At 57.0% G+C, this 25872-nt stretch overlaps 3 protein-coding genes across 4 annotated transcripts in view; 1 reads left to right on the forward strand and 2 right to left on the reverse strand.

Annotated features, from left to right (window-relative positions):
- Nucleotides 1–21: 21 nt before the first annotated feature.
- Nucleotides 22–6024, reverse strand: TP53I13 (tumor protein p53 inducible protein 13). The gene is made up of 5 exons (XM_089772223.1): nt 5809–6024; nt 4969–5085; nt 2421–2485; nt 259–874; nt 22–185 (listed from the first exon to the last, which is right to left on the reverse strand). The coding sequence occupies exons 3-5, from the start codon at nt 2430–2432 to the stop codon at nt 82–84; spliced, it is 732 nt and encodes a 243-aa protein (XP_089628349.1). The 5' UTR covers nt 2433–2485; nt 4969–5085; nt 5809–6024; the 3' UTR covers nt 22–81.
- On the forward strand, nt 3814–7358 carry ABHD15 (abhydrolase domain containing 15). Its single transcript, XM_075904585.2, has 2 exons — nt 3814–5111; nt 6543–7358. Exons 1-2 carry the CDS (start codon nt 4267–4269, stop codon nt 7036–7038), a joined length of 1341 nt encoding a protein of 446 aa, XP_075760700.1. The 5' UTR covers nt 3814–4266; the 3' UTR covers nt 7039–7358.
- A 137-nt stretch (nt 7359–7495) lies between these two features.
- TAOK1 (TAO kinase 1) overlaps nt 7496–25872 on the reverse strand; it is a 126945-nt gene continuing 108568 nt past the window's right edge. For both annotated transcript variants that reach the window (XM_075904565.2, XM_025179815.3), the window contains exons 18-20: nt 21588–21800; nt 20131–20313; nt 7496–16152 (exon numbers count right to left, since the gene is read on the reverse strand). In XM_075904565.2, coding sequence (XP_075760680.1) covers nt 15691–16152; nt 20131–20313; nt 21588–21800 — 858 coding nt within the window. In that variant the 3' untranslated portion in view covers nt 7496–15690. The remainder of the gene's footprint in view (nt 16153–20130; nt 20314–21587; nt 21801–25872) is intronic.

Genomic DNA, 25872 nt, shown 5'->3' on the forward strand with positions numbered 1-25872 from the left:
AGGACCAGTCAGATGCGGTGGCTTGCTCCATGCACTTTATTCAGCAGCTGCCGCCTCGGGCTCCCGTCGGTCTCGGCCACGCTAGGCGGAGCTCTCACTCGACGCCGCCCGGAGCAGCAGCTGCCGCTGCCGGTGCCGCTTCTTGCGCCGGCCGGGGGGCGCCAGGAGCCGCCGCTTGAGGACAGCTGCAGCAGAGAGAGTGGGGGGTCAGTCGAGGGGGGCTGGGCCCTGTGGGGGGGGGAGGCTGCAGCCACTCACCGGAGAGGGGCTCCTGGTCCGCCGGGGCCCAGTACAGGCTCTGGCTCTTGTGGAAGCGGCGATGCAGGCGGGTGTAGAGGACGGCGAGGGTCAGCAGCACCAGCAGGAAGGTCAGGGCGCTGGCTGCCCAGGCGGCTTCCTCGGTGCGGGGCGTGGGCACGTAGGCGCGCAGCGCGCGGGGCTGCTCCGCCCCGGGACACAGGCACCCTGGCTGGGGCTGGGGCGTGCCGTGGGGCTCTGGGGGGGGGAGCAGAGTCCTGGGAAGGGCCCAGGCCTGTGGCTGCGCAGCTGTGGGCAGCAGCCGGGGCTGCCCCTTCGGGCTGTGGGGGATCAGGGAGCGGCCAGAGGGCGGCGCGGTCTCCACGCCAGCCCTGTCCCCTTGGGGCGCTGGGGTCAGCCCAGCACCTGCCTGGCTGTCCCCAGGGGCCACGGTGGGGCCTGGGCTCTCTGGTGTCCGGCTCCCCGACCTCTTCCTGCCGCCGACCGTGGAGCTTGCCTGGAGGTGTCCCTGTGCGACCAGCGGGGCCTTGTCCAGCAGGCGGGGGGCTCTCCGGGCTGCCCTAGGCCTCCCCCTCACGGGGAGCGAGCGGGGGGCTGGGGGGTGCTTCAGCAGGGTCTGGGGAGAGAGGGGCAGGGGTCAGACACAGGTAAGACTAGTGCCCCCGGGCGGGGCAGTTGGTATGAAGAGGAGGGCGGTAAACTGCTCCTGCTGCCCAAGGAGAACTGGCCCAGGCTCGGCCTGAGTGGCTGGGAGGCAGAACCAGACGTGAGGGAAACCGCCTGGCGGGGGGACGCGCTGGCCCGAAGTGCCCAGGGAGGCTGCAGAGGAGCCGCGTATCTAAGGTGGGGGCCCCAGAAGTGCCTCGGGCCTGTGCCTGGAGCAGGGCCCAGGCCGCCATGTGCTCAGCGGCTGGGACGCTGCGAAGGGGCCGCCGGGCACCAGGGAGGTGTGTGGAGAAGGCCTTTGGGGCTCGGGTAAGGGGCCCAGGCTCAGTCCTGCCCTAGATGAACCCTGGGGCCACCTTGTCCGCTCCTGCCTGACAGCCCCTGGGTCGGCCGACCAGCCTGAGCTCCCCGGGGACCCCGGCTGGGCCTGTCCCCCTTCTCCGTTACCAGCAGCGGGGGGTTGAGGGCAGAGAGCTGAGCGGCCGGGCCTGGCCCCCCAGCAGAGGAGCCAACCGGCCTGGCTGCACCTCTGGCTCTGCCGGGGTGGGGGGGGGGGGGGGGCCAGACAGTGGGAGCCTGGTTTGCACTCGGCACGGACACACCTGCCCCCACCGGTGCGGTGAGGACGAGCCAAGCGCCAGCTAGACCGCGCAGGCCTCGCGCTGAAGGGAGCGAGCCCCACTCCACCCTACCAGCCGGCCTTGCGCTGGCGTCTCCTGGAGGGGGCCCTGTGGCTATGAGCTGAGACCGAAGCGCAGGGAACCCTGGCCTCCCACCCAGGCCGCCTGCCACCAGTCCCACGGCTCAGCTGCACCTCCGGAGTCAGGCCACGATCCCAGCAACAAGCCCTGCCCACGAGCACGTTCCAGTGCCTGCGAGCCACGTGCGAAGGGGCCAGCCTCAGGCAGGCGGTAGGGGCAGCTGGGGGCTACCCTCAAGCCCCTGGGCTGACAGCAGGGTTCCTGTGATCTGGTCACGCGAGGCAGGCCCCAGCCTGCCCCATACATCGTGCCCGTGCCTGGCTGCTTTACGCAGGTGGCTCTGGCCACCCAGAAATCCCTGCAGCTCAGCCCCCTCGCTGGTGCCCTGCTGACACACACGGGCCTCTTGCTTTACCCAAAGGCCGAACGTTCAGGGAGGGAAACGCGGGGCGAGCGGCCCCTCTGGCTGCAGGCTGGGCGCGAGGGTCGCTGGCACGGGGCGGCTTTCTGCCAAGGGTGCGCTCAAGGGGCCGGGGCTGTGGTGCTTCCAGAGGGGATGCCTGTATCGAAACCCGACCCCACTGCTGGATTTTGCACCCCCCCCCCCCTCTCCGGGGATGCCCCTGGGCAGGTGCCGAATGGGGAGGGGGGAGACAATGGCGCGTTTCTACCTGCTGGCTTTCCCCATTGTGCCCCACTGGGTCTGGGGGGGGGGGGGGGGGGTGTGCAGAACCTCAGGACAGCCGCCCCTGCGCCGGCTCCCGGCCAGCCCCGCCCCACGCCGTCCCCACTCACTTGCTCCTGCATGAGGCTGCTGGGGGGCGGGTCAGGATGCTGCTCCGGGGCGGTAGCTCTCCGTGCTGGGGGAGGAGGGGGCGGCAGGTCAGAGGGCTGCGAGCGGGCCAACAGGCTGGAGGGCGCGGCCCGGCTGCGGGCAGAGACGCGGGCCCGGTGGGGCAGCGCTGTCGAGCCTGCCCCCCCCCCCCCCCCCCCCCCCCCCCCCCCCCCCCCCCCCCCCCCCAGCGAGCCGCCCGGTCTCCGGCCGCAGTCGCGTGTGGCCCGGTCCTGCAGCACGTGGCGCCAGCGCCTGGCCGGGCCCGCTGGGCTCCGTCCAGTGGGGCGCGGCTGCGGCATGACCCATGGGCCCCCCCCCAGCCACAGGCCCAGCGCGACCCACCCGCCTCGGCCGGGCCCAGGCTGCTCCCTGCAGCGCACCTGCGCCCGGCCACGCTCCCAGGTGCCCAGCAGCCCCCCCCCCGGGCGGCTCATCGGTCCCGCCCGTGGCTCTGGGGGGGGGGGGGGGGACAACGCCACAGCCCGACAGCCACGTGCTGCACGGAGCGCACCCTGGGGGGGGGGGGGGGGGGGGGGGGGGGGGGGGGGGGGGGGGGGGGGCGCTCCCTGGCCCGCGGGTCCCGCCCGGGCCGCATCCGGCCCGCGGGCTCCGCAGGGACCAAGGGGGCTGCCAGGGCCCCCGGGGCGGGGCCGCCAAATGGGCACTTTCCCATTGGCTCCGAGGTGGGGGGCGGGTCTCTAGCGTGCGGGGAGCCAATGGGAGCGGCCGGGAGGGCTCTGCTCGCGGGGGGGGGGGGGGGGCGCCGCGGGGGGGGGCGAGGGAGCGGGGGGGAGGGGGAGGACCCCGCCCTGACAGTGCCCCCGGGCCGCGCGGAGCTCGCTGCCCCCCCGCAGTGGGGCGGGGGAAGTGCCTGGTCCTGCCCCCCCCCCACTGAGCGCGGGGCAGAGGAAGGCGCTGCGAGCCCCCCCCGGACCGACCCCCCCCCGGCCCCCGCCCCCCCCCAGCACTGGCCTCCCGAGTCCCGCTGCGGGCGGCGGCTCCTCCCTGCGGCCCCGCCGGACTCCGGCCCACGGCTCCTTCCAGCAGCCCGGGGGAGGGGCAAAGGCTGCGGGGGAGGGGGCAGGGCCCTGGGCTAACCCGGCCCCGCGAGCAGCCTGCGGCGGGGAACTTCGCCCCTGGCGCCGGGTCTCGCCCCCCCCCCCCGGCTTCATGTCCGGGGCTGAGACGGGCGCCCCCGCCCGGGGCTCAGAGCCCAGCGGCCGCAGGAGGCTGCGGGGTGAGCAGCAGCTGGGATGCACCAGCAGGGGTGGGTAAGACACCAGGGTAAGGGGGGGCCGGGCTCCCCCCCCCCCCAGCCTTCTCTGAGCCCGCAGAGCAGGCATTGAACCGGGGGGGGGGGGGAGAGAGGATGGTGGCAGGTGCCCCACCCCCACGGCCACTCCAAGGGGGCAGGGCCTGGTGACGACCCTAGGACCCGGTTTGCAATGGGGCAGGGATCAATCGAGGGGGGCTGGCTGACACCAGCAGCTCAGGTAGGGGGCAGGGATGGGAATGGGTCTGGGGGTTGGAGCACTCCTGGTCCTGGCACAACAGGCACCTGGAGGCCCCAAAACTGGGGCTTCCACATAGCAACCCCCCCCCCCCACACACACACACCCCTGGAGGGAGGGGCGGCTCAAGGCAGCAAGCCAGGCCCGGGTGAGCACACAGCTGGGGAAGGGTTAACGCTTGCACAACCCCCATCCAATCGGCACTCTCGGCCCTCAAACAGATCCATTATTTGCTAAGAAACAGGGCTGTGGGGCTGCCCACAGCGCCGAGGCTGGGGGCCCTGCCAGACACCTCATGCTGCCGCTCGGGAGCCTTGTGGCCGGGGCCTTGGCCTTAACCCTCCTGTGGCTCCTGGCCAAGGGGCGCCGGAGGCCGGGCAGGGGCAGCGTGCAGGACCTGGGGGCCGCAGAGGAAGAGGGGGACAATGTCATTGGGGAGGAAGGGCCCAGCCCAGGGTGCTGCAGACTCATCTGCAAACCCTCCGCCCTGGCCCGCTGCCTGCGGAGGAGCCTGCAGCGCTTCGCGGCCCTGCCGAGCGGACGCTGGCTGTGGACGAACTGGCCGCACCTCCAGACCATGATCCAGTTGCTCCTGCCCACCGCCCACCCGCCCGAGCTGGCCCGGGAGCTCCTGCAGCTGGCCGACGGGGGCCTGGTGGCCCTGGACTGGGTCATAGGGGCCCAGGGCGCTGGCAAGAAGAGCAGAGCAAGCCCGGCCTTTGGCCCTGCCCCGGTGCTGCTTGTGCTCCCCAACGCCGCTGGCAAGGTCACCAGGGGCATGCTGCACCTCTGCCTGCAGGCCCTGGAGCAGGGCTACCAGCCCATCATCTTCCACAGGCGGGGCCATGGCAGCAGCCCCCTCTCCAGCCTCAAGCTGCAGGCCTTCGGGGACCCCAGCGACCTGAAGGAGGCGGTGACGTACATCCGCAGGCGGCAGCCCGGCTCCTCGCTGTGTGCCGTGAGCGAGGGCTCAGGCTCCGGGCTGCTCCTCTCCTACCTGGGGGAGTGCGGCTCCTCCAGTGAGCTGGCTGCAGCAGCTTGCATCTCGCCCCTCTTCCGGTGCCAGGAGTGGCTGGAGGCCGGGGGCCCCTGGCTGTACGAGTGGAGTCTGCTCCTGCATCAGAAACAAGGCCTGAGCAGGTGGGTACGAGCCTGAGCCCCTCCCTTGCCCTCATGGCTGTGGGGCAGGCTGAGGTGGAAGGGGGGGAGAGAGAGAACAGGTGCAAAGTTTTCTGTGGCAGTCAGCTGAGCAGGGTAGATTTGGAAATCCCAGGGAGGGTCACCTCGTCCCACCGCGGCCAGGCCCATTAGAAATGCCTGAGACCCTGCTTAAGAGCTGCTGTCGGAACTGCCTAGAATCCACCTCTCCAGCCAGATCTGAAGAGCTCGCCACGGCTATGAGAGCCGCAGCTATTGGGGGGGGGGGGTCCCGCATCTGGGCAGGGGAGTTGCCCTACAGGCGTAAGACAGCTGGACACCTCTACTGCAGTGTCCATACCCCTGACAGTCACTTGGCAAACAGTGTGCATAGGCGGCCCTGGATGGGCTGGGTAGGGGCAGACACCCCAGCCAGGCCTCTCCAAACCCTCCCTTCCAGCAAGTCAAGGCAAGGAGCTTCAGGGCAGCAGCAGGACCAGGCTGCTGCCACGGACACCTCGTTTGGGCTAATGCTGCCTGTTTGCAGCTCCTTACCCAGCGTGACCCCTGCTCCTGGCTAGGGAGATGCATCACAGCCTGGAGATGGGTGGGGCACCGGGCTGCCAGAGGCCCTGGGGAGTGAGGGAGGAAACGCTCTGCACCATGGCCCAAGGGGACATCTCCCGCTCCGGATAGTTACTGGCAACAGGAGTCTGTGCCGGGTGCCTGGGCCTGCGCTTCGAGCATGGGAGCTGGCAGCTGGGCACTGCAGCGCCGGGGGGCCCAGCCCGTAGGGGTAGCGCACTGGGTGCCGTACGCACCCTGGGGCCTCCCGCACTGACATGCTGTGGCAGCCTCCGCCTGCTGTCATGGCAACCGGAGCCGCACAGGAGGCCAGGTGCTAGGATTCTCCGTCGCTATGGTTTCCAACCCAGCCACCCAAATGACAAGGCAGCGAGACACTGCGGCACCATGGCCCCATCTGCAGCAGGGAAGGGCCCACAGAGCCTCAGGCCAGCCCTGGCCGCAGGCAGGGACCACCAACGCAGATGCAGTCAACGGCACTAGCCGGCTGTACCTGTGGGGGGTGGGCTGCAGGCAGTGTGCCCTGCGCCCAGCTCCCTTGGCTGGCACCCAGGGAGCACGCCGAGTTCAGAGGTCTGATGCAGACTGGGGTGGGTCAGAAATGCAGCACGCGGACACGACAGTTCAGTGCCCATCCCCACGGTACCACGCACCCTCCCTGCCACGTTGTGGCTTCAGGCGGATCTCCCCCAGGAGCCTGGTCAGGCAGTGCCACTAGCTAGCTATGGCAGCCGTTAGCCATGGGGTCCCGAGTATGAGATGGGAGAACTTGGAAAGCATCCAGCAGGGGGCAGCGAGGTGCTGGCGACTGCCACATGCGCCACGCCCTGTTGGGTTTGTGCCTCCTAGGTATGCCACGGCGCTGGCTGAGGTGGTAGACACAGCCAGGCTGTTCAGGAGTCGCTCGCTGCGGGAATTCGAGGAAACCCTCTTCTGCCAGACCAAGCGGCACCCTGTCAGCTGGCAGGGTTATTGGGATCGCAACGACCCCCTGCGGGACGTGGACGAGGTGGCCGTCCCGGTCTTGTGCATCTGCAGCGCCGACGACCCGGTGAGGGGGCCTCCAGCCAGCACCCTGCCCATGGAGCTCTTCCACAGCAGCCCCTATTTCTTCCTCCTGCTGACACCGCACGGCGGGCACTGCGGCTTCCTGAAGGAAGGGCCCTGCTCCTGGAGCCACGAGGTGACGCTGGAGTACTTCAGGGTTGTCGCGGAGTTCTTCCATGCGGAAGAGAGGATGAAGGGGCTGCATCGGCGCAGGAGGGGCGCCCTGCAGAAGAGAGAGGCTGCGTCTGCTGCCTGTGACCTCCAGATCTTCAGCTGGCAGAGGTGCTACACCAGGTAGCACTGGGCAGGTGCTGCGCCTGGCATGTCCCTGTAGCAGACGCTTCAGGACAGCGTCCCTGGGAGCAGCTGTCCAAGAGCCAGGCAGCTCCCATTCGAGAAGCCCAGCAGCACCCAGGCTCATGCAACCTTCCCCTGTCCTCTTGTGCGCTCACACCAGTATCTCCAGCACACAAAGGCCCCTCCCCACAGACGCAGACAGTCAAAAGCCTGCAGGACAGGTGTGTTCCTAGGGCCCAGCTGTGCACTAATGCAGGGCCGGCCATGGCGAAGCGAGCCTAGGAAACACCACCAGCACACACATGCCGTTTCGGAGACTCCTCACCGGCCAGCCCACGCAGGCCCCTGCCGCCACCGTAATCTCCATCATGCAGAAGGACTGGTGCTGAGTGGTGCCACGAAGCCCATGCCCTGACCCTTAGCCCCACCCTTTCAAAAACCAAAGCTGACACGCCATCTACTAAAATTACTTTATTACAGTTGATTTTTTAACATTTCCTTTGCTATGGTACAAAGGATACTTACAAACAAAATATTACATACGACCTTATTTTCTCTTCTCTTGTTTTCTGACAACTTGGTAACAGCTTTAAATGCACAATCTATACAATTAATACAGTTATATATGAGCGCTAATGTATGTTGAACCAGAATACCAGAATACTGACAATGTACTGTACAAGCCTTACCAGTTAGTGCGCGTGGCATTTTCTACCAAAAGGAAAATGCAAACCTGTAGACTCACCCATCCCAGCTGGTGCTCACACAGGAGCAGGGAGGAGTCCAATATCTATGGCTTAGCCCATGGCGATCCAGGCCTGTGAGACTCAGGCTTCTGTTCAGGTTAATGGCAGTCCCAGCCCTGATAAAGCGATGTCCAGCTCCTGGCCTTGCTCTGCTAAAGCCACGTTTACACCCCTTGGTCGTGTACTCAAAGTTGTTGGGGTGCTGGGGGGAGAGCAGGAGGAGAAGGGGGAGGGAAGCAAACATTCAATAATGTCTGTGAGCATCCCTCTTTCCCCACCCATGAGCAGGCAGGCAGTCGGGGGGCCCGGCCCCATGGGCAGTGTGCAGAGCTGAGAGCTGGGGCAGCCGAGGGGGACCGGTTATTTTAACTCTTGCTACCCTTGTGGGAGCCTGGCTACAGGCCGCCGCCCTTCCGTCAGAGCTACTACAGCAGCGGTGCCCATGTCAGGGCCATGTGGGACTTCACATTGCTCTGCAGCTGCCGAGTTCAAGCCAAGTGTGGCCTTTGTCTGCAACCAGCGTCAGGTTTGTGCTCCTACAGGTCTGCACTTGCCTCCTCCCCAGGCATTCCCTAGAACTGATAAGGTGACATTTTCATTTTCTTTTAAAGCAACTGACAGTGAAGCACTTTAGATGACTGGCAAAAGACCAGGCATTTGCCCAGAAGCTGCACATGGAAAACACCCCCCCTCCTCCCAGTTACCCCCCAAAACAGTGGAGGAAGAAAATCCAAGAAAGTGGAAATGCCAGGTTCAAGTTAAAAGTTTTTAGTTTACACAGATACTTGTGCAAACTGCCAAACAAGCAGAAGCATGCTGGGAAGCATGAGAACAAAAGGGAAAGTGATATACAAAATTAAACATATAAATAAGCTGTCTGGCTGAGTGGTAGAAGAATAAATCATTCTGGGTTACAAAAAGATTATACATTCAAGATGCTCCGAACCCAGTGGGATAACTTATGTTAAATTTGTTAATAGTTATGTTAGAATTCTCAAGTTCGTCTTTAAAGTCTTCACAATACAAGCAAGCTATTTTAAAAAATATACACTATACACACCTCACACAGCCTTCTCCTACCCTTCTTAATGCATGTTATGCTGTGCTCCTGTATACGAAACCAAGGGAGTTCTGACAGCTAAAATCCTCACGGTAATCTGGCTTTTTCATAAGTGTTTTCAATGTGTTAATGATTTCCATGGAACAGCATAAATAGGAATTTGAGAAATCCAAATGTTAATAAAAACTTCAGCATTTACAATTTTCAAGTCGGGATAGCCTTTCGGGTATGTCAGATGCCCTCTACTTTATTTGTAATGTTAATTATTTACATCAGACCCACCCCTCCTTTGAGTTGGTTTGGTCAGATAAAGTGTCCCTGTTCCAAGCAAGCCTGGCTGAGAGCGGAGAGGGGTTAGGAGAAAAGGGAAGAAAAGAAGCAGGTGGTTTTGTTTGCCAGAAACCGCATTCACCACACACACACACACCCTCTCCATCTCCGGGAAACCCCCCCCCCCCCCAGACTGTCAGCATCTTGAATGAGAATTCACATCACAAGCACCTCCAAGGATCCTTCCAACCACTGGTCTCTCTAGTCAGCCTGACGTTCACTTCGCTTGTAGCCCTCTAGCTGCCAGAGCTATCCCAGGGCTGGAGAGTAGCCTGTGCCACAAGATACCCAGGGAAGGTGGGACAAGTGCGAGGTGACAGATGGCTTAATTCAGATGCAGTCCAAGAGAAACCCCTCTCTTTTAGTAATGGACATTGAAAGCCAAGATGACAATGCAAGCCAGCTGTGGCCTGCATCTCAAACACCTGAGAACCGTCCCCCCGCCTTGCCTTTCCCACTCCGTGGCCACATGCACTTTGGGGAGCACGCCCCACGCCCTGGCAATGCATCTAGTCCCGGGAACCGTACGCACATGACCGTTTCTAATCGGGATTTGCCTCCAATGCTTGTAACACTGATGCCAAGCCATGCAAAAGCACCGATTTCATACTTCAGTTCATTCACATCGGTGTGCTCCTGTCCTGAGTGCAGTTGCCATAGAAATGGGCTAGACTGGCGCTAAAAGCAGGCAACCAGCCAGCTTCATGGCGTTCGTTTCTTCTCCCATGCTTAGCATGCTCTTTCCATTACCCTGGCACCAAATCCCTTCTGGGGAGGACCTACTCTCTGTACAATTCTGTAGATCAAATAAAAGGGTGCGGCTCAAACGGACAGGGAGGGTTTGGCCTCAGTTGAGGTGAGGTTCTGCCCCACGCCCACACGTCTGTCCTGTGCACTCAGACGGGCGGGAAGGGCAGAGGTTTTGCGCGCGCACCTCTAAACCGCAGAGCGCCCAGCTGACAAGGGACAGAGAAAAGAGCGGGGTCCATGCTGTTTGGTTAGCGCCAGAAGCCTTTGCACCAGGACAGCAAGTTGAGCCGTTCTTCTCCCTGACCCCCCAAGCTAGTATAGAAGCAGGAATCCTTACAGTCTCACAGACAACTGAAGGGGTTAGATGCAGACTTGGCTACGACGGGCCGTGACAGCAGCCCCTCTCTCGTTGGCACATACTGCATCTATAAACTTTAGTACAAAAACTTTACAAACACAGGAACTAGGTCAATTGGTTCCCTACATATTTACAGATAATTACAATATTTTCACTCACAATCATTAAACCTGTTGTCAGTGAAAACGCGAATGGTGCATGTTCTGAGGTACCCGTCCTGGGAAGGGTGATCGGGGGACACCAGAGACCCCCGATTTTGTGCACATCGGGAGGTGGTTACGTCCCCTTGTGCTGGCAGCCAACCTAGGGACTTCCTGGCTCTATGCAGAGGGGCGAACCTGGGATGTACAGAACATGGCTAGATAGCAGATAGGTGGGTAAACAGACCACCAAAAGTGCAAGCATTCCGAGGCGCGCAGCTTGGCTCAGGGGCCTGTTTGCTGGTGTGTTATTCAGCCAAGGACCGGGGATGGGGGTATCCCAGGCACCTATCCCTGACAGGCCTGACTGGCTGGGCTCCATTACACAACAGGAACCAGGGTTGCCGGTGCCCAGCTCTTTTCTGGGGATAATGTTTTAATAAAATCACAAAATTTGCTGTCTGCTTCCCAAATCAGACAGCCCCCTGGCACCTCTACGCACAGCCTGGCTCCCGGGGAAACGAACCTGACAGCGCAAACTCAGACACAGCGAGGGAGGCACCAGTCCCAAGTCCCTGCGGAAGCACCAACCTTTTTATTAGGACACAAAACCCACTTCCAAGCTCCCGGTCTGACTGGTCCAGAGCATGGAGTGAATCCATCCCATGTGCTTTAAACCAGCCACACGGACAGGTCTAAAACACACTCCTAGAGGGAAGCCAGAAGCTCGCTAGAGACACTGAAAGAGGAAGGCTACAAACCTGCTCCTAAAGAAGCCACCCTGCCGAGCAAGCGGAAGTCACTAGAATGGAGTTTGGGGGCTTCCTTTCAATATGTACACACCACTGCCATGAGCGCGTGCACCCCCCACGACACCCCTACACGGGGCACGCTGCTATGCTAGTGAGGTCTGCAACTGCAGGAACGTTCCCCCCCACCCAAGGAACTGCCCGTCCTTCAGCTTGTGCAACTGTGCCCTGAAACATGCGGGAACCAAGCCCCTCTACCAGGGCAGGTGGGGCGAGGAGAGGTTTCCAGGCCTAGACGACCACATTCTTAGCCCTGGCTCTGTCCAGCGGTTACCCCATTCCTAGAGGACGCGGTGCATTACGTGGGCTCACAGAACTGGTGTCAAGGAAGAAAACCTTGCTGCTCCCACCAGGGATGGGGAACTCTTTCATTCCAGAGACTGGGCAGGGACACGGGTAAGGAAATAACTTCACAGTGTGAGCTCATGTTGGCCTTAGTGGAAAGCACAGGGAACAACAAAGGTCCTGAGAGCCGTGCTTAGATGGCAGCCAGACCCCCCCAATGTAGACAAGTTTCCACTTTTGAGATGAGCCACCCCTGGTATGTTGGGCATTTCACTCCGACATACCACGGACTCCAAGCATCCCGCATATAGCCTCCGTGGCGCCCACCCCCCTTTCACAGTGCTACGCACCCTGCTTTCTGTGCTGCCTTCCGACTCTCCTGTACCCCTTGCGAGCTCTCCCTCCGCCGGGCGGCCGCAGCAGCAATGGGCCTACCCACCCTCCTGCAAAGCACGGGGCTTGCCGTCTCCCATTCAACCCTCACGCACCTCTGCTCACATCCACAGCCCTGCTGCCCAAACTGTCCCGGCAGCTTGCCAGAGGAGGGAGCGCTAAGTGTACGGCCAGAAATGCACAGCACGAGTTGCAAGTGCGCGTTCACACAGCACGTAAATATACACGGAGCTACCAGTCGACAGCTCTCCAGGGAGATGTGCGTATTAACAGAGCAATGGCCGATGCTGGTAGAATACAATTTATTTCCACCTATGAAAGCTGCATGGACAGGATCGAGGTTTGGAGTCCAACAGGCCCCTTTCCCCCTCCTCAGGGACAGTAAGCAGTATTATTTCAGGTCCATCACCGTGTACTCTGTGCAGGTTCTACCGGCAGCGTGCAATACAAATTCCCTGAAAGCACAGCCACTTGCTTGTGTCTGTCCCCAAGGCAGGACTTACAGGTAAGAAACGTCCGCAGGGACTTCTCCAGTCAATGCTTTCCTACTGTACGGTACCAGGCTTGTTTTCCAACCCCGTGATGCGGCCAGCGTTTGAGTGAATGCAGGTGAAAGCTCCAGTCTTGTGCACAAGGAATTCAGTGGGGATGGGAGACGTGGCCTGTGTTCCAGAAATCGCAACCAAGTACAGGTGGGGCCTGCTGCTGAGTGTGATTGGCAAAACCCAAAGAAGCGTCACACGATTCGAGAGGTGAAAACTGCCAACACCCCTGCTCCGGCCCTTCTGGCCTAAACTGTAAGGTCTGAGAAAGGGGGGAACCCAAGCACCCAGAATAACTAGCCCTCGTGCTGAGCCCCTGGGAGTAGTGCTCACAACGTGCAGGCCACGGTGTGCGGAACGCCCTGGCTGGGGCCGAGTGAGCGCAGCACAGCGTGCTGGCGTGCGCGGGCACAGAAGAGCGTGGTGGCACGAGGGGTACAGAACAGTGTGCAGTAGTTGGTTTTAGTTTGAAAAATAGAGTTTGCAAACTGATTCAGAAAGCATTTGCGTCTCTGGAATATTTTGATTTTCTATTTATACATATATCTCACAAAGATACTGATGTGAGATATATGATATCTGTAACATATACATTATACAGACACTAATTTACCTCCTCACATACCTCCACCACACAATAGGAAGCGATTCCCACAGATTACAGCTCAGTAAATGGGAGACATCTCTTGAGATCAAACTCATTTGGAAGGCAGCTTCTGGTCCCCTCATGTACACACAGAGACACACACATTTAGATCAGTTGATCTGAATCAGTTTTTGCAAACTATTTTAATTTAAATATTAACTCACTGGAATGAGCCTGCACATGATATACATGTAAAATGGGCACCACACAATTGTTTTGGATACAAAAAAGCCAATAGGGGACCGACATCATTTGAGTCCCACATTCAGTGACGCTTTACATTACAAACAGATGGCTTGAGGGAACGCTCCTGAAATCACTCAATTTAAACCAGAGACTTTGGCCAAATTCAAACCATCTCCGAAGCAAAAGAACAAACCTCCTGAATTGTGAAGTACAGTGCCAATTGGTGCTGCTGTTGAGATTATGGGGAGTCAAGAGCTCCTAAACTTTGTATATTAGCACCATGCTCCACACCAAGGTGGTAAGAACCAATGTAGGTTTTTGGCTTTTTTTTTCTTCTTAAAATAGGAAAATGAAGGTGATTTTCCTTAATTTCATTTGATCAACATTTGAATGCAAGAGAACAGCTAGAAGAGAAAACACCCACCCCACACAGAGATGTATATCAAGGGGAACAGGGGGGTCAGTCAGTGAATTCATCTTTGTCCCAAACGTTCTGTTCTACAGGGTAACCAACAGGAATATCCTCTGCCTCTTCCCAGACTCCAGCACACACTGTTAATACTACAAGGCTCTGTCAAAGGTTTATGTTTTGGTATAGTGTCCGTCTTTGTTCGGAGTGATATGCTATATCAAGACACTGGAAATCCTGACGTTTGGATTCATCACACACTGGCTGAGAGTCAAGGATCTGGAGTGAATTTTAATTTAGTTAAGAATGTCACATTGCTGAGAAAACTGAGCAGCAGCGAGATACTGGAGTATTCTATATAAATGTGTCACATGGACAAAGGCATTTGGAAAACCTTGCTTCTGAGCCCTATAAACACGGTAAAGGCAAACCCTAGAGTTAGCAGCTAGTGTTTTCTTCAAGATGATTAGTGTGCAAGGAAAGTCATTTACAAAGAAAGAACTCTGGCTGGCCAGTCCCCAGAAAGAAAATCTTTACCTTAAGCCAAGCTTAAGCTATCTGCTCTCATCTTCACCTCACGGTGCTGGCTGGGCCCAAACACCCCCTCATTCATCCTAGTCTTTCACAACACCTCCCACTTCCAGCAGTCAAGGTTGCTACGTAGCCACAAAAGTCATTCCATTTATTCGCAGACTCCCGGCTTTACTTCCAGCCTCTTGCTCCCTTTCAGTAGTACAGCGGCTCTGCAAAGAGAGCTGCCCGAAAATAGCGCCTCCTACGCGTGGGGTGACGTGCTGCCAACTGATCCCAGAGTCTCCCTGGACTGTAAAGCTGAAAAGTACTGCGGCACCCAAAACGACAGAAAGGAGCCTCACATGCGGCAAGATCTACAGCAGTGATGTGGGTTAGTCAGCAGCTCGTAGAGTCATTGGCTCAGCTCCTCCTGGTACACTATGGCAACTAAACATTTAAACAGTCGGCTACAGCGGACAGGTAAACAGAAAACTGCAACAAGCCCAAAGGTAATAAATGGGTGTGCAGTGTAGGAATGAAACCCCCGACCAATGGCATTGTGTGACTATGGCATCTTTCAGAAGACCTCTGGCATTCCAGGCTGACTGGCTGTAAGTCTAAGGGTCCTGAAGAACAGAGCAAAAGAAGGATGCAGGGGCCCAAGAATTATTCAGCTGCTTAGCTAAGGTGAGATGTCACAGTATTAGCTACACAAGTGCATTAGTGATACTCTTCTTCCCAACGGCCTGCAAAGCATGAGCCCCTGCCACTGGCCCGGCCAGGGGAGGGCTAAGATGCTAGGCTGGATTTTAAACATTTTCACCCCCCCACACACGTCTACTGAAGCGGCGCTATGCCCTCGGGGAATGCTCGCCTCTTAGTGCAACGGAGAGCGGGCACTTGGGGGGCAAGGGACCGTGTTGATCCCTGCCACCCGAGCAGGCAAAGCCTTTCCTCTCGCCCCTTTCCCTCGCCCACAGTTCCTTTAAGCCCTTCTCCTGAGGATCCACGCGGAAAGGGGGCCAATTTCATGGTGATCAATCAAAGGGGCAGGAAATACAGCTGCTCCTCTGCTAGAGAGGGACTTATTTTCAGCTCACCTCATCTGCTCAGGTGGCTGGCAGGCAGGCTGTTTGGACACGAACGAAGGTTTAAGCGCGTCCCATCGTTCTGCAGGGACGGGTGATGACAGCGCTCGGAGGCCCTTGTGCAGCCCGAACGCCTTAACCGGCAGCCAACTTCTCTGCCTAGTTGCATATGTCTTAGGCCCCCCCCTTTCGATCCCCCCCAAAACAAACATTAAAGCCCCCAAACCCTGCAGCCAAATACTATGACATCCCAGTTAGTAAACACAAAACAGAGTGCTTTACAGAATGAACGAGACTCCGTGGCCACCCAGCGTCCCACGGAGAGGAGGCTGCACCTGTAGGCAGTTTCTGTCGGCAGACCGCTTCAGTGGAATTGCCACCCTCAGGCCTGGGTTAAGTTATGTGTAAGACATGTGTGACCCATTGGATATTTGTGAAGTAACACTTGTGCTCCTGCTCATGCCCTGCTCCGGCCGTCCCCCAGAAGCTGTCCGCCTCAGAGCCTGGGGGCTGTTGCGGACCCCTATACCACTACCTCGAGGTACCCCTTGCATGGGCCCTGAGGGGTGACCCCATGGCTGGGGTCCACCTTGCATTGGATGGCCCCAAGCTTGTGGTGGGCCACCCATGGGATGACCCCAGTGAGGTCCTGCACCCCCTGGAGGATTGTGGGACCAGCCAGAAGCTCCCGGGTAGCTGTGGCTGAACGCCTCGGGGGAGAGATTAGACAGAACCATGTTACTGAAACCTAGCCTCATGCTTTCCGAATCAAAGGCTTCGATCTCGCGGGCTTGGCGCTCCAGCAGGCTTCGTATCCGTTCGGTGCGCTCATTCTGCAAGGCCAGCATCTCCTCCTCAATCTGAGGGAAGGAAAGAGAAGGGAGTCTGTAGCAGCGGCACTCCGCTAGAGAGACACGGCAATGCTGAGTTCCCGGGGCCGGACCCTCCGTTGGTGAGCAAAGAGGCACTCAGCAGCAGAGGGCAGGTGCACCCTCGCCGCTCTGACTGCAAACTAGCAATCTCTGGCATGTGCACAGAAACGGAGGAGGGGCTGCACAGGGGGGATGTAAGCAACTAATTGACTAGTCACTTCCCCCCTTACTGCCTCCATCACAAAGAGGCAGCGGCGGTGGGGGAAGAGGAGTGGATGCTGGGGGCAGCTGGCTTAAAAGCCGGTTCCCTCAACTCCATGGGAGGGGGAGAGGCGCAGCAGCAGCGTTCCACCTTTGAAATGTAGAAGAGTCCATTTCAAAGCCGACGCGACCGCATGGAGCCCAGGGTCAGCAGGAATCCCCGCTGGCCCCAAGCTCCACCCAGCATTTCAACCTTTGGAACGCACAAGGGTCCCTGCTGGGGCTCTCGTACATTTCAAAGGCAAGACGCCGCGCTAGTCCTTATCGACTAACCGAACAGTCGATGGAAATCCCACCGACTATTCGATTAGTTCATCAAAATTTAACATCCCGACGACACAGCAGGGCTGAAGCCCTGGCAGGGTTCCGCCATCCTCTTTCCAGGTGTTTCACAGCTTGCATCGGGGCTTTCGGGATTCAAATACAAAGCTGAAACTGTGTCTCCAGCGGCTCAGATTTCAAACCGCAGATGCAGAAGCAAAATCTGCTGCCCAGCCCCTGACTTAGGAACTAGGTGCTTTGAGGAGAAGGCCCTGTCAATGCAGCATCAGCTGGTCTGTGCTGTTGGCAGCTGAACCTAGTGGCCACAACTCGAACATAAGAGCAGTCAGACTGGGTCAGACCAACGGTCCATCAGACCCAGTGTCCTGTCTGCCAACAGTGGCCAATACCAGATGCCCCAGAGGGAGGGAACACAACAGGGAATTCTCACAGGATCCCCCCCCCTGTCACCCACCTCCAGAGAAACAGAGGTTAGGGATACCATTCCTACCCATCCTGGCTAATAGCTATTGATGGACCTAACCTCCATGAATTTATCAGCTCTTTTAACCCTGTTGAAGTCCTAGCCTTCACCACATCCTCTGGCAAGGAGTTCCACAGGTTGACTGTGTGCGGAGAGAAGAAAAACTTCCTTTTGTTTGTTTTAAACTCCCAGAACGGCAATTAACTAACGGACCTGCCCCATTTCCCTTTCAGAGCCACTGTTCCAGTTGGCTTTGGCTTATGATCTGGGCGGTGCTTGGTCCTGCCGTGAGGACAGGAAATGACCTTTGGGGTCCCTTCCAGTGGTAGGATTCTAGGAGTCTGTGCTCCCCACACTGACCTTACTGCTTTCCTAGATTGGTTCCTACTGCCTCACTGCCCTGCTGCCTTCTCTGCCATGCGACCAGCAGGGCTTCTTCCTCCTTCCAAACCCAAACAGTAACATCAGTGGAGAGCTCTCTGCGTTCGGGGCAGGCTATCAGCGGGATGACTTGCGAACCACCAGCTGAGCTAGTATTTCCAACCCTTGATACGACACTGCCTCACTTCAGTACAACCATCCCAAATCACCTTTTAATGGCCCTTGCCAAGGTCTCAGCATCAGCTGGTGAGGGACAGGGAATATGTTGCATAAGCCTCCTCCTGGCCCCCTGAGCAGGGCTGAATTTTGGCCTGTGATTTACTATCTGGCTCTTGCTGAAATTTCCGGGGTTAGACCCTCAAGCCAAGGAATTACTCCATGACGTCTCCGTGCACCGAAGAGCTAGCACTGGGCTTGGTCCCCAAGAGTGAAGGAAAGAAAAACCATCAGAAACAGACTTTGCTTTAACTGTGTTTGCAGGCTGACAGCTCCGCTTCTGCCAACAGCAACCCTGCGATATGGGACACTCTCTATTCACCGAGAGGAGATCGCAGGGCTTCAGAGTATTGGATGCTAACACTCATTTGCTTATGGGGGCTCTCAGGCCCTTTTGCTGGGGAACATGTGAAGTAGTTTAACCCAGAATTCAGGAAACAACCTACACCAGCGTGAGTCATCACCGTCACCCTCTGGGGTCCGGACGCTGCCTGCGCCCATGGTGCTGATTTCTTGCTGCTTTGAGAAGCCGTGAGAGCCCTGCTGAGGCACGAGATCTAACCTGTGCACAAAGCTTAGGCTAGAGAGGCAGCCAGCTGGCTCTGCTGCATGGCTTTTAGGCAAATGCCAGGGAAGAACAACCTTGTTTTGTCAAACACTGATATTCAGGTTCCTTTAAAAAAACCTGAATTACACAAAAACATTTGCATTGTGCTCAGCAAGGCTTCCCAGGCCCTGCACAAAAGCAGATCCCCAGGTGAACCATTTGCACTGAATTCATTTTTGGCTAATCTGTCTTCCTTTACATCACTGGTCTCGGTGCGCTCTGTCACTTTGGGCCAGAACGTCTCGGCTATGCCCAGTGCTGCATCAGGAAGCCACGGGACCGGCAACAGACTCTGCTCCCAAGCGCTGCGTCAGGCTGGGTCACTAGGCAGCAGTAACTGTCATACAAACCGTCACACCAAGGCAGTTTGCAAGGTAGCCGCTGGGCTGCAAACGGCGAGGTTTACAAATTGACTTGTTTAAATGGGACTCTCACAAACGTAACCCTGTGGCAAGAGTCCGACGTGGGAACTTGGGTTTCACAGACTCGGTCACTGGTGAAGCTTCAGTGACCTGGGAAGGGGCCGTGAGGATCAGCAGATGCAGCTATCACCGACTAGTTGTCCCAGTGCCCTGTAAATGCAGCAGCATCACCCCACAGGCAAGTCGGCAGGGGAGGATGAAAGACAAGTGCGTATTTCCCTTTGCAGTGACGTGCTTAGTACACTGCTCTGGCACCACACGGATCTGTGCAGCACGGGGAGGCCTGCTTGCTGGGGTAAACAATTCTGTGCCACACTCTGGAGTTCAGGGTGCGTCCACACTCGAAAGAAGCTACGCAAATTGAGCTACGTCCATCGCACAGCTTATTTTGAAGAAGGGAGCGTCTACACAGCAGGTATTTCAAATGGAGCCCTCTTCCTCCAACTCTCCTTACTCCTCGTACAATGGGGGTTACAGGAGTCGGAGTGAGCAGTCCTCCAGCTCGGGAGTATTTCGAAATAACTGCCTGCTATGTAGCCACGGACTAAGTGATTTCCAAACAGCGTGCTGTGCAGACGTACCCTCGGTGTCTGGCTGCTAATGGGCCGCAGGTCAGACCTCTGGACTTGTTAACTAGGATTTGATCATCATGTTTCTTCTCAATGGCTGTCCAGCTTTACTCAACGTCCTTCTATGGGGCAACTCTGCTGGATCTTCAGAGACTAATAATGGCGTGAAACATTCCCGGTTTGGGTGGCATCGCATCACACATCTGTGCTGTCCCTCTACCCTCCTGTGCCACATCATTCCTCAGATTCTTGAGACCTGTGCAGACGCTGCTGCACTGTGTTACTTCTGCCCTCTCCTGAGCTTGGGGAGAGCCCCCTGCTCAGGGACCATGGAGAGAGTGCAGCATTTTCCCTTCGCCGCTCCCGCAGCAGCCTCCTCGCCCTCTGCTAGAAGTGGACACAGCCCTGCAGCCCAGGCAGTGGGTGGTGGTGGTCACGGCACACCACACAGAGCACTTCCCTTTCAGCACCCATGATCCAGGCACTCTCCCCCCCTGCCCTGCAACGAGCTGCCATGGCATGGTCACCTAGGGGAGGCCAGGGCCCCACTCCCTCTGCCGCCATCGGGATGGGACGAAAGCTCCTCAGAGACTGCGTAGCTCTGACCAGCAGGACACCATTCGGCCTGCCAGGTGAGCGCCCAGGGAAGGCTCAAAACCAGGACTACACCCTTTCCCCATTAACATCAGCTTTTCATCTTCCAACTCCTGCACCATGGCCAATGCCAACTGCTGCTCCCACGGCCATCCCCGCAGCCGCCCTTACCTTCTGCTCCAGAAGGGCCCTGCGCAGGGACACCCTCTGTTCTAGTTCACGCAACTCCCGATCGTGCTGGGCCTCCGCCTGCATCTTGATTTTACTCTGATACGCATTCAGCAGCTCCAGTTCCTGCTGCAGCTGCATCTTCAAAACCTGGCACTCCGCTTCCTGCGCCTCGTCCAAACGCAGCTGTGCGGAGGAAGACAATAGAGATGTTTCACTGTGGGGCAGCCACTCGTGACACACAGTGCAGGGAAACCATTTGTTTCTTAGAAATACAATTGCTTCCTATTGTATCCCACCAGTGCACGGGGAACCCATGGTGACAAACACTGGCGCCAGCAAGATGGTATGGAAACAGCCCTGGCTCCTAGAGGGAGAGCGGCAGGCTGGCTACATGGCTCTAACATCTACGGCTCCGTCTTTTGTCAGAGGAAGAAGTTCTCCGGTGCGGTACACAAGTGGATTCATGGAAAGCCAATTTCCCATGCAGATTTTCTGGAAATCTGCACAGAAACCTAGCTAAAGACAGGACAGAGCTCCTAGCACATCTCCCTGCCAATGCAAAGCAGTAACAAGTGGCCCAGCTAACAGCCCAACCCCAGTTACACAGCCGTGCGCTGCCTACCCGGCACGGAGGGAGGGCACGCAAAGCTGCATACACCCTTCTTAACAGCCCCCTCACAAGTGTGCGTTGTGAGCAGCCGGCAACATCTTGCTTCCCTTCCCGCTCCAGGAGGAACTTGCTAATCCAAACTTCTAGTCTCTGCTCCCACATACTCCGCCCAGGAAGAAGATTTACAGGGCTCAGCCCAGGGAGCAATCACTACGCCCTTGCTGAGCACAAACAGCATAAGCTTCTGAGAGAGGTGGGATGAGGGAGGAGGCTGAGCAAAGGCAAATAGAGAAGAATGAATGAAAGAGGAGAATGAACAGGAAACGCAGACAGTGGCTGGGGCCCAGAACTAGCAGTTACAGTTAGCTGGGAGCGCACATCTGCTGATCCCTCCCCAAAGGGGCCTTCGGCTATTGGCTAACATGGAATTTACAAAGCTTTCAACATGTGCTTCTAGCCAGAAGCTTTCCACCTTTCTAGGGCACGGTCACCAGGAGGGGACACACTTGGCAAGTAGCATCAATGACTCTCAACCCTAGCAACTGAACGTAGCACAATGGTGCTCCGCAAGGAGCAGCCCTTTCCAGAGATGCAGGCTTGGTGCAAAAGCAGCCCTCGGATTCCAAGGACCCACTTGCTGTCCCGGGAATGCAGCAGTGACTGAAGTGGCCAGTGAGTATTTGCTCTGGATTTGAAGGCTGCTTCTGCAGCAGGGGAGGAAGGACTAGCCTGGGATCTGAATCTGGGTGGTGCAGGTGGGGCAAAGGAAGAAAACAACCCTGCTCTCAGGATGACTTCAGGTCAACATGCAAACTGACCCATTTGGCTCAGCACAGAGACAACTCACAGCTTGCGTGGAGAGCATTTCATTGATGCTGTGATCATACTGCTCTGCTAGGATGGCCAGTTTCCGCGTCTGCTCTTCCTTGAGCCGCTTCAGGACAGCTTTGTGTTCACTCTTTGGTGTGGTTTCCAGCAGGTGATTTCGCAGTGCTTTGTACTGTCTGGTTTGGATCTTGCATGTGTCCTGAAACTGCTTCTTTATCTGTAGTTCTTTAGACTAGAGACACAAAGGAAAACCCAGTACACGTCAAAGATGGAAGCAAAATATTCAGTGATATTTCATTCCACACATAAGGGAACGAGGTCACAAATCCCACAAATGCATATGAATACAAAAAGTGCGCAACGTCATGGCGAACATGCATGAGACAAAGATCACATTGCTGCAGCTGCTTTGACAGTTTGCTAGTTACACGTGGTGCGTGTGCAAAACAATTAGACTCCAGACAACACTTTCCTAACAAAGCTCCAGACTCCATACAGCTGCCACTACACAAAGGGGCCCATTTACCACTGGACCACATCCAACCCTGAGTGTGGCTTTTCAAGCAGACTCCTCGGGTGATAGGGTGAACAGTTATTAGTGGCTACAGCCTTACTTCCACATGGCTGGTCCTGAGTAGGTAGGACTGGCTTGTGTGCACAGAGATCTTCTTTGATGTAGGATTTGATGACAGAAATTTGTGCTTTAACCTTTGGTGTTTGGACCCGACTTGTAAGGATTTGCAGTAAAGCATTTATTTTACTGAGTTTATTTTATCTGACTAGTGCCAATTTGGCGATCTTACTTTTATGGCAAGAGACTCACATTTTACATCTGGATGAGGGGGTCATCATATGTAGTAGTATCATGCCCAACCTAACACACACTCCAATACACAAACACCCACTCCCTCGGGTACCTGCGGGAGTTCTGGGGCCTTATCTGTTCTTTCCTTTTGCACCCAAAGCTCTGTCTCTTGTGAAGAAGTCTCAGTGCTTGGGAACCTGGATTTGCTACTGACTTGCTGTGTGACTTGGGGTAAATTAATTCTCTCTGTGTGTCAGTGTCCACATCTGGTTCCTCCTTCTGCGCCTCGCAAGGAACCTGGGAAGTGCTTTGAGCTCCTGGGCTGGCAGGTGCTACACAATTCCTATTGCGGTCACCGTCCTTCCAGCTGAGAACTGGCTTGGATTCTGTTTGGCCATCACGGAGCAGCAGGGCGAGCAGCTGAGATGTCACAGCTAAGCAACATGGGGGTTCAGTCAAAGGAAGGAAGATTAACCCCAGAGACTTTCCCAGCCTCTGCCAGACTAGAGAAGCGCAGAAACGCTGGGAACAAAACTGGAGATTTCAAGCAATGGCAATGCGAGCACAGTCAGTCCCTGCTTGGTTCAAGTGCTGTAGCACTAGCACGTGGGTGTGGGAATGAATTCCTGCCCCGCTCCATGGAGAAGCCCTGGCATCTGGATAGGGAAGACGGCTGCTTTATTAGCACCTCCCTGTAACCGTTCCACTAACACTGGTGGCATTGCTTCAGCTGCCTTAAAGAGGCAGATAAAACACCTCATTGTGGCTACCTAGAAAGGTCTAGTGAGAGCATAAAATAGCTCAAGCCCTGTTCTACATGTCCTTAATACCTCACTGCCTAACGGGTTCTTGCAACACACATCTGTGGTCTCAGAGTAGGGCCACCAACTCTTGCTGGCAGCCGCTCTGACAATTTTTCCTAAACTATTTAACTAACTTCTGGCAGAAAACTAAGAAACAGGCACACATACACGTCCATAACGGATGTATGGAGAGGTTTTGGCAGATCCCATAACAAAAACAATGTACAGTTGTTTCTATTCTTTACTGGACCCAAATGGAAAGGTGCTGTGCAGGGGCTTGGCTTTTTGTCATTGTTCTGGTTGCCATTTTTAAGACCTTGCTAGCTAGTCAGGCTGCTGCTGTGAAACGTAACGTGTGGGCTTGCTAACACCCTTCGTCACAGTAGACTCATTCAGCCCTGGCAAGTGAAGACCTGGACGTGGAAGCGGGTAGGGAGACGACAAGGGCCAGAGGGGATGGGGAGCTGGGAAGATAGCAGGAGCCAGGAGTGATTTGGGGAACTGAGGGGATGGGCCAAAGGCCAACATCTGTGGCGGAGGTCCAGGCCCACAGCCTAAAACCCCACAACTGTAGCCTGCTGCCTGCCACCCCAAGGCTGAAGCCGGAAGCCTGAGCCTCACCGCCCATGGGAAGGTGGGAAACATAATGGCTGTCTGCTCCATTAGTGGCTCCGGAGGGAGCAGACCCAACCCCTGCTGGTGACCCAGGGGGAGCGGCCACTGCTCCTACCCTCCTGCAAGTTACTGCCTCAGAGGCTGTGGCCACAGCTGAGAAAGCCTGGCCTGCTTTCCAAAGAACACCCTGACTCCCTGGTGCGGCCCAGACACAGGCACGACACTTGTACCAAAATGCCATTCCCTGGCAGTAAGCCCTCCAGGTGGCTCTCCCACCGCCCGTGCCAAAGGGAAAGGCTGGGAGGGCAGGCATGCCTATCAAAAGCTTAGGCCAGCCTGGGGGTAACAATGGATCTCTGCTCGCCTTCTGTGATGTTTTTCTGGGACACCAGACTCTGTTTACAGCTTCGCAGGGCAAAGCTCTAACAACAGGAAACAGAAGGGAAGGGGACGGTTTCCAGGCAGGCCTTGCGCTGCGAGTTACCAGAAAGGGGCTACCAGTAAGACACGCAGAGCAATTGTAACAGACACTTTTCAGTGCAGGGCACCTTCTCGTTACTTGCTGGAGAGAGAATCTAGATGAGAATTGCAGGCAAATACAACGCAGGCGCGCAGCTCAGAAGCGGGGGGACGTGAATGCCAGTGAACCGTTCTGATACACAAGGTACCAGGCTGCAAGCAGCAATGTTACACCAACAGGTGTCGTTAGGAGTGTTGCGCATACACGCATTGTGCTGGGCTGACAGCGCCAGACCCCAAAGTCCTTCATCAATCCCAGAGCAGGTGGAGCACAGCCAGCAGTCTCAGATACCCAGACTCCCGGTGAGTGTGCTGGAGCCTGTAAGGGAGCCCTGTCTCCATGACCCAGCTGTGTCCTTTGACCCCTCTGCAGTAACCGCCAACCAGGGGCCCATTTCGGGGAGGGAGTGAATATGGACACAGTCTGCTTGTGTCGTATCACCTTGGGGAGGCAGAAGTCACTCATGTTAACATCTGATGGAACAACCTAATGCAGCTGCTTCCGTTTTGTGCAGCTCCTTTGTGAAGTCATCAGCTAGTTCAGTACCAGCTCTTTGGCAACTCTGAACCCAGTGATCAGCTGCTCCCCTCAGCAGTCAGCTTTTAACTATTCAACATTACTATGAGATTGACAAATCATTTCTTTTCACTGCAGAAGGACTATTTCCAAACTGGTGATTTTCCAGGCAATTTCTGTCAAGAAAACAACCTACAGTTGGTGTGAGCTGAGTTAGAAAGGCAAGCCATGGCTCCCCGAGACCTAAAACAAAGGTCTCCGTATGCCACATAGAACACCATGTTATGGGCACAGCTGAAATCCTGGGCGGAGTCTGCCTCCTCACAGGAACTGGGTCAGCAGCTCTGGGAAGGGCCTTGTATTCCATTCACTAGGCACTTCAGATGAGGCAACTGACTTCGACGGAGGAGCCTTATAATGGAAACGCTAACAGCCTCCACGACAGAGGCACGGCAGTTCTGCTCAGACACCCGTGTAAGCTCAGGCGGAATGTGAGACGGGTTAAGATTAGATTCTCCTTCCCTCTGATATTGCATTGGTTAGTGCTTTTGATTTGTCCACTGTCACTACTACAGAAAGCATATCTGTAGTCTCTGGCCGGAGAGCGTGCCCATTTTATGTTCATGAGCTGCAGCCTAATTAGCAGGGCTCGACAAATACAATCTACTCGTCCGTGGCGAGTAGATTGCAACCCGGAAGAGCCGGACAGCACAGCTGGCGAGCGGGGCTCACCGCGGTTCGGCGAGCCCTGCTAATTAGACTTCTAAAAATATTGCTTCACCACTGAAGGGTGGATTATTGGGGGGAGGGGCTCACATACTTTTATTCAATCCAATTTTTAACCGAATTGACCAGTTTCCACAGGGAAGGCCCCACATACTTGGCAGCCATGCAGCCGAACTGCTGAAGAGCACGCTTTCAAGAAGCGAGGGAATGGTGGAGGTAGGGGCCTGCCTGCAACAACCACCCAACACTGGGAGCCAGGTGCTGCGATGCCTACAGGGGAGGGCAGACCGTGGCCACATCCCATGGGTTACAGAACTCC

The sequence above is a fragment of the Pelodiscus sinensis genome, chromosome 21 (assembly GCF_052426305.1).
Source record: "Pelodiscus sinensis isolate ZL-2025 chromosome 21, ASM5242630v1, whole genome shotgun sequence".
NCBI classification, from domain to species: domain Eukaryota; kingdom Metazoa; phylum Chordata; order Testudines; family Trionychidae; genus Pelodiscus; species Pelodiscus sinensis.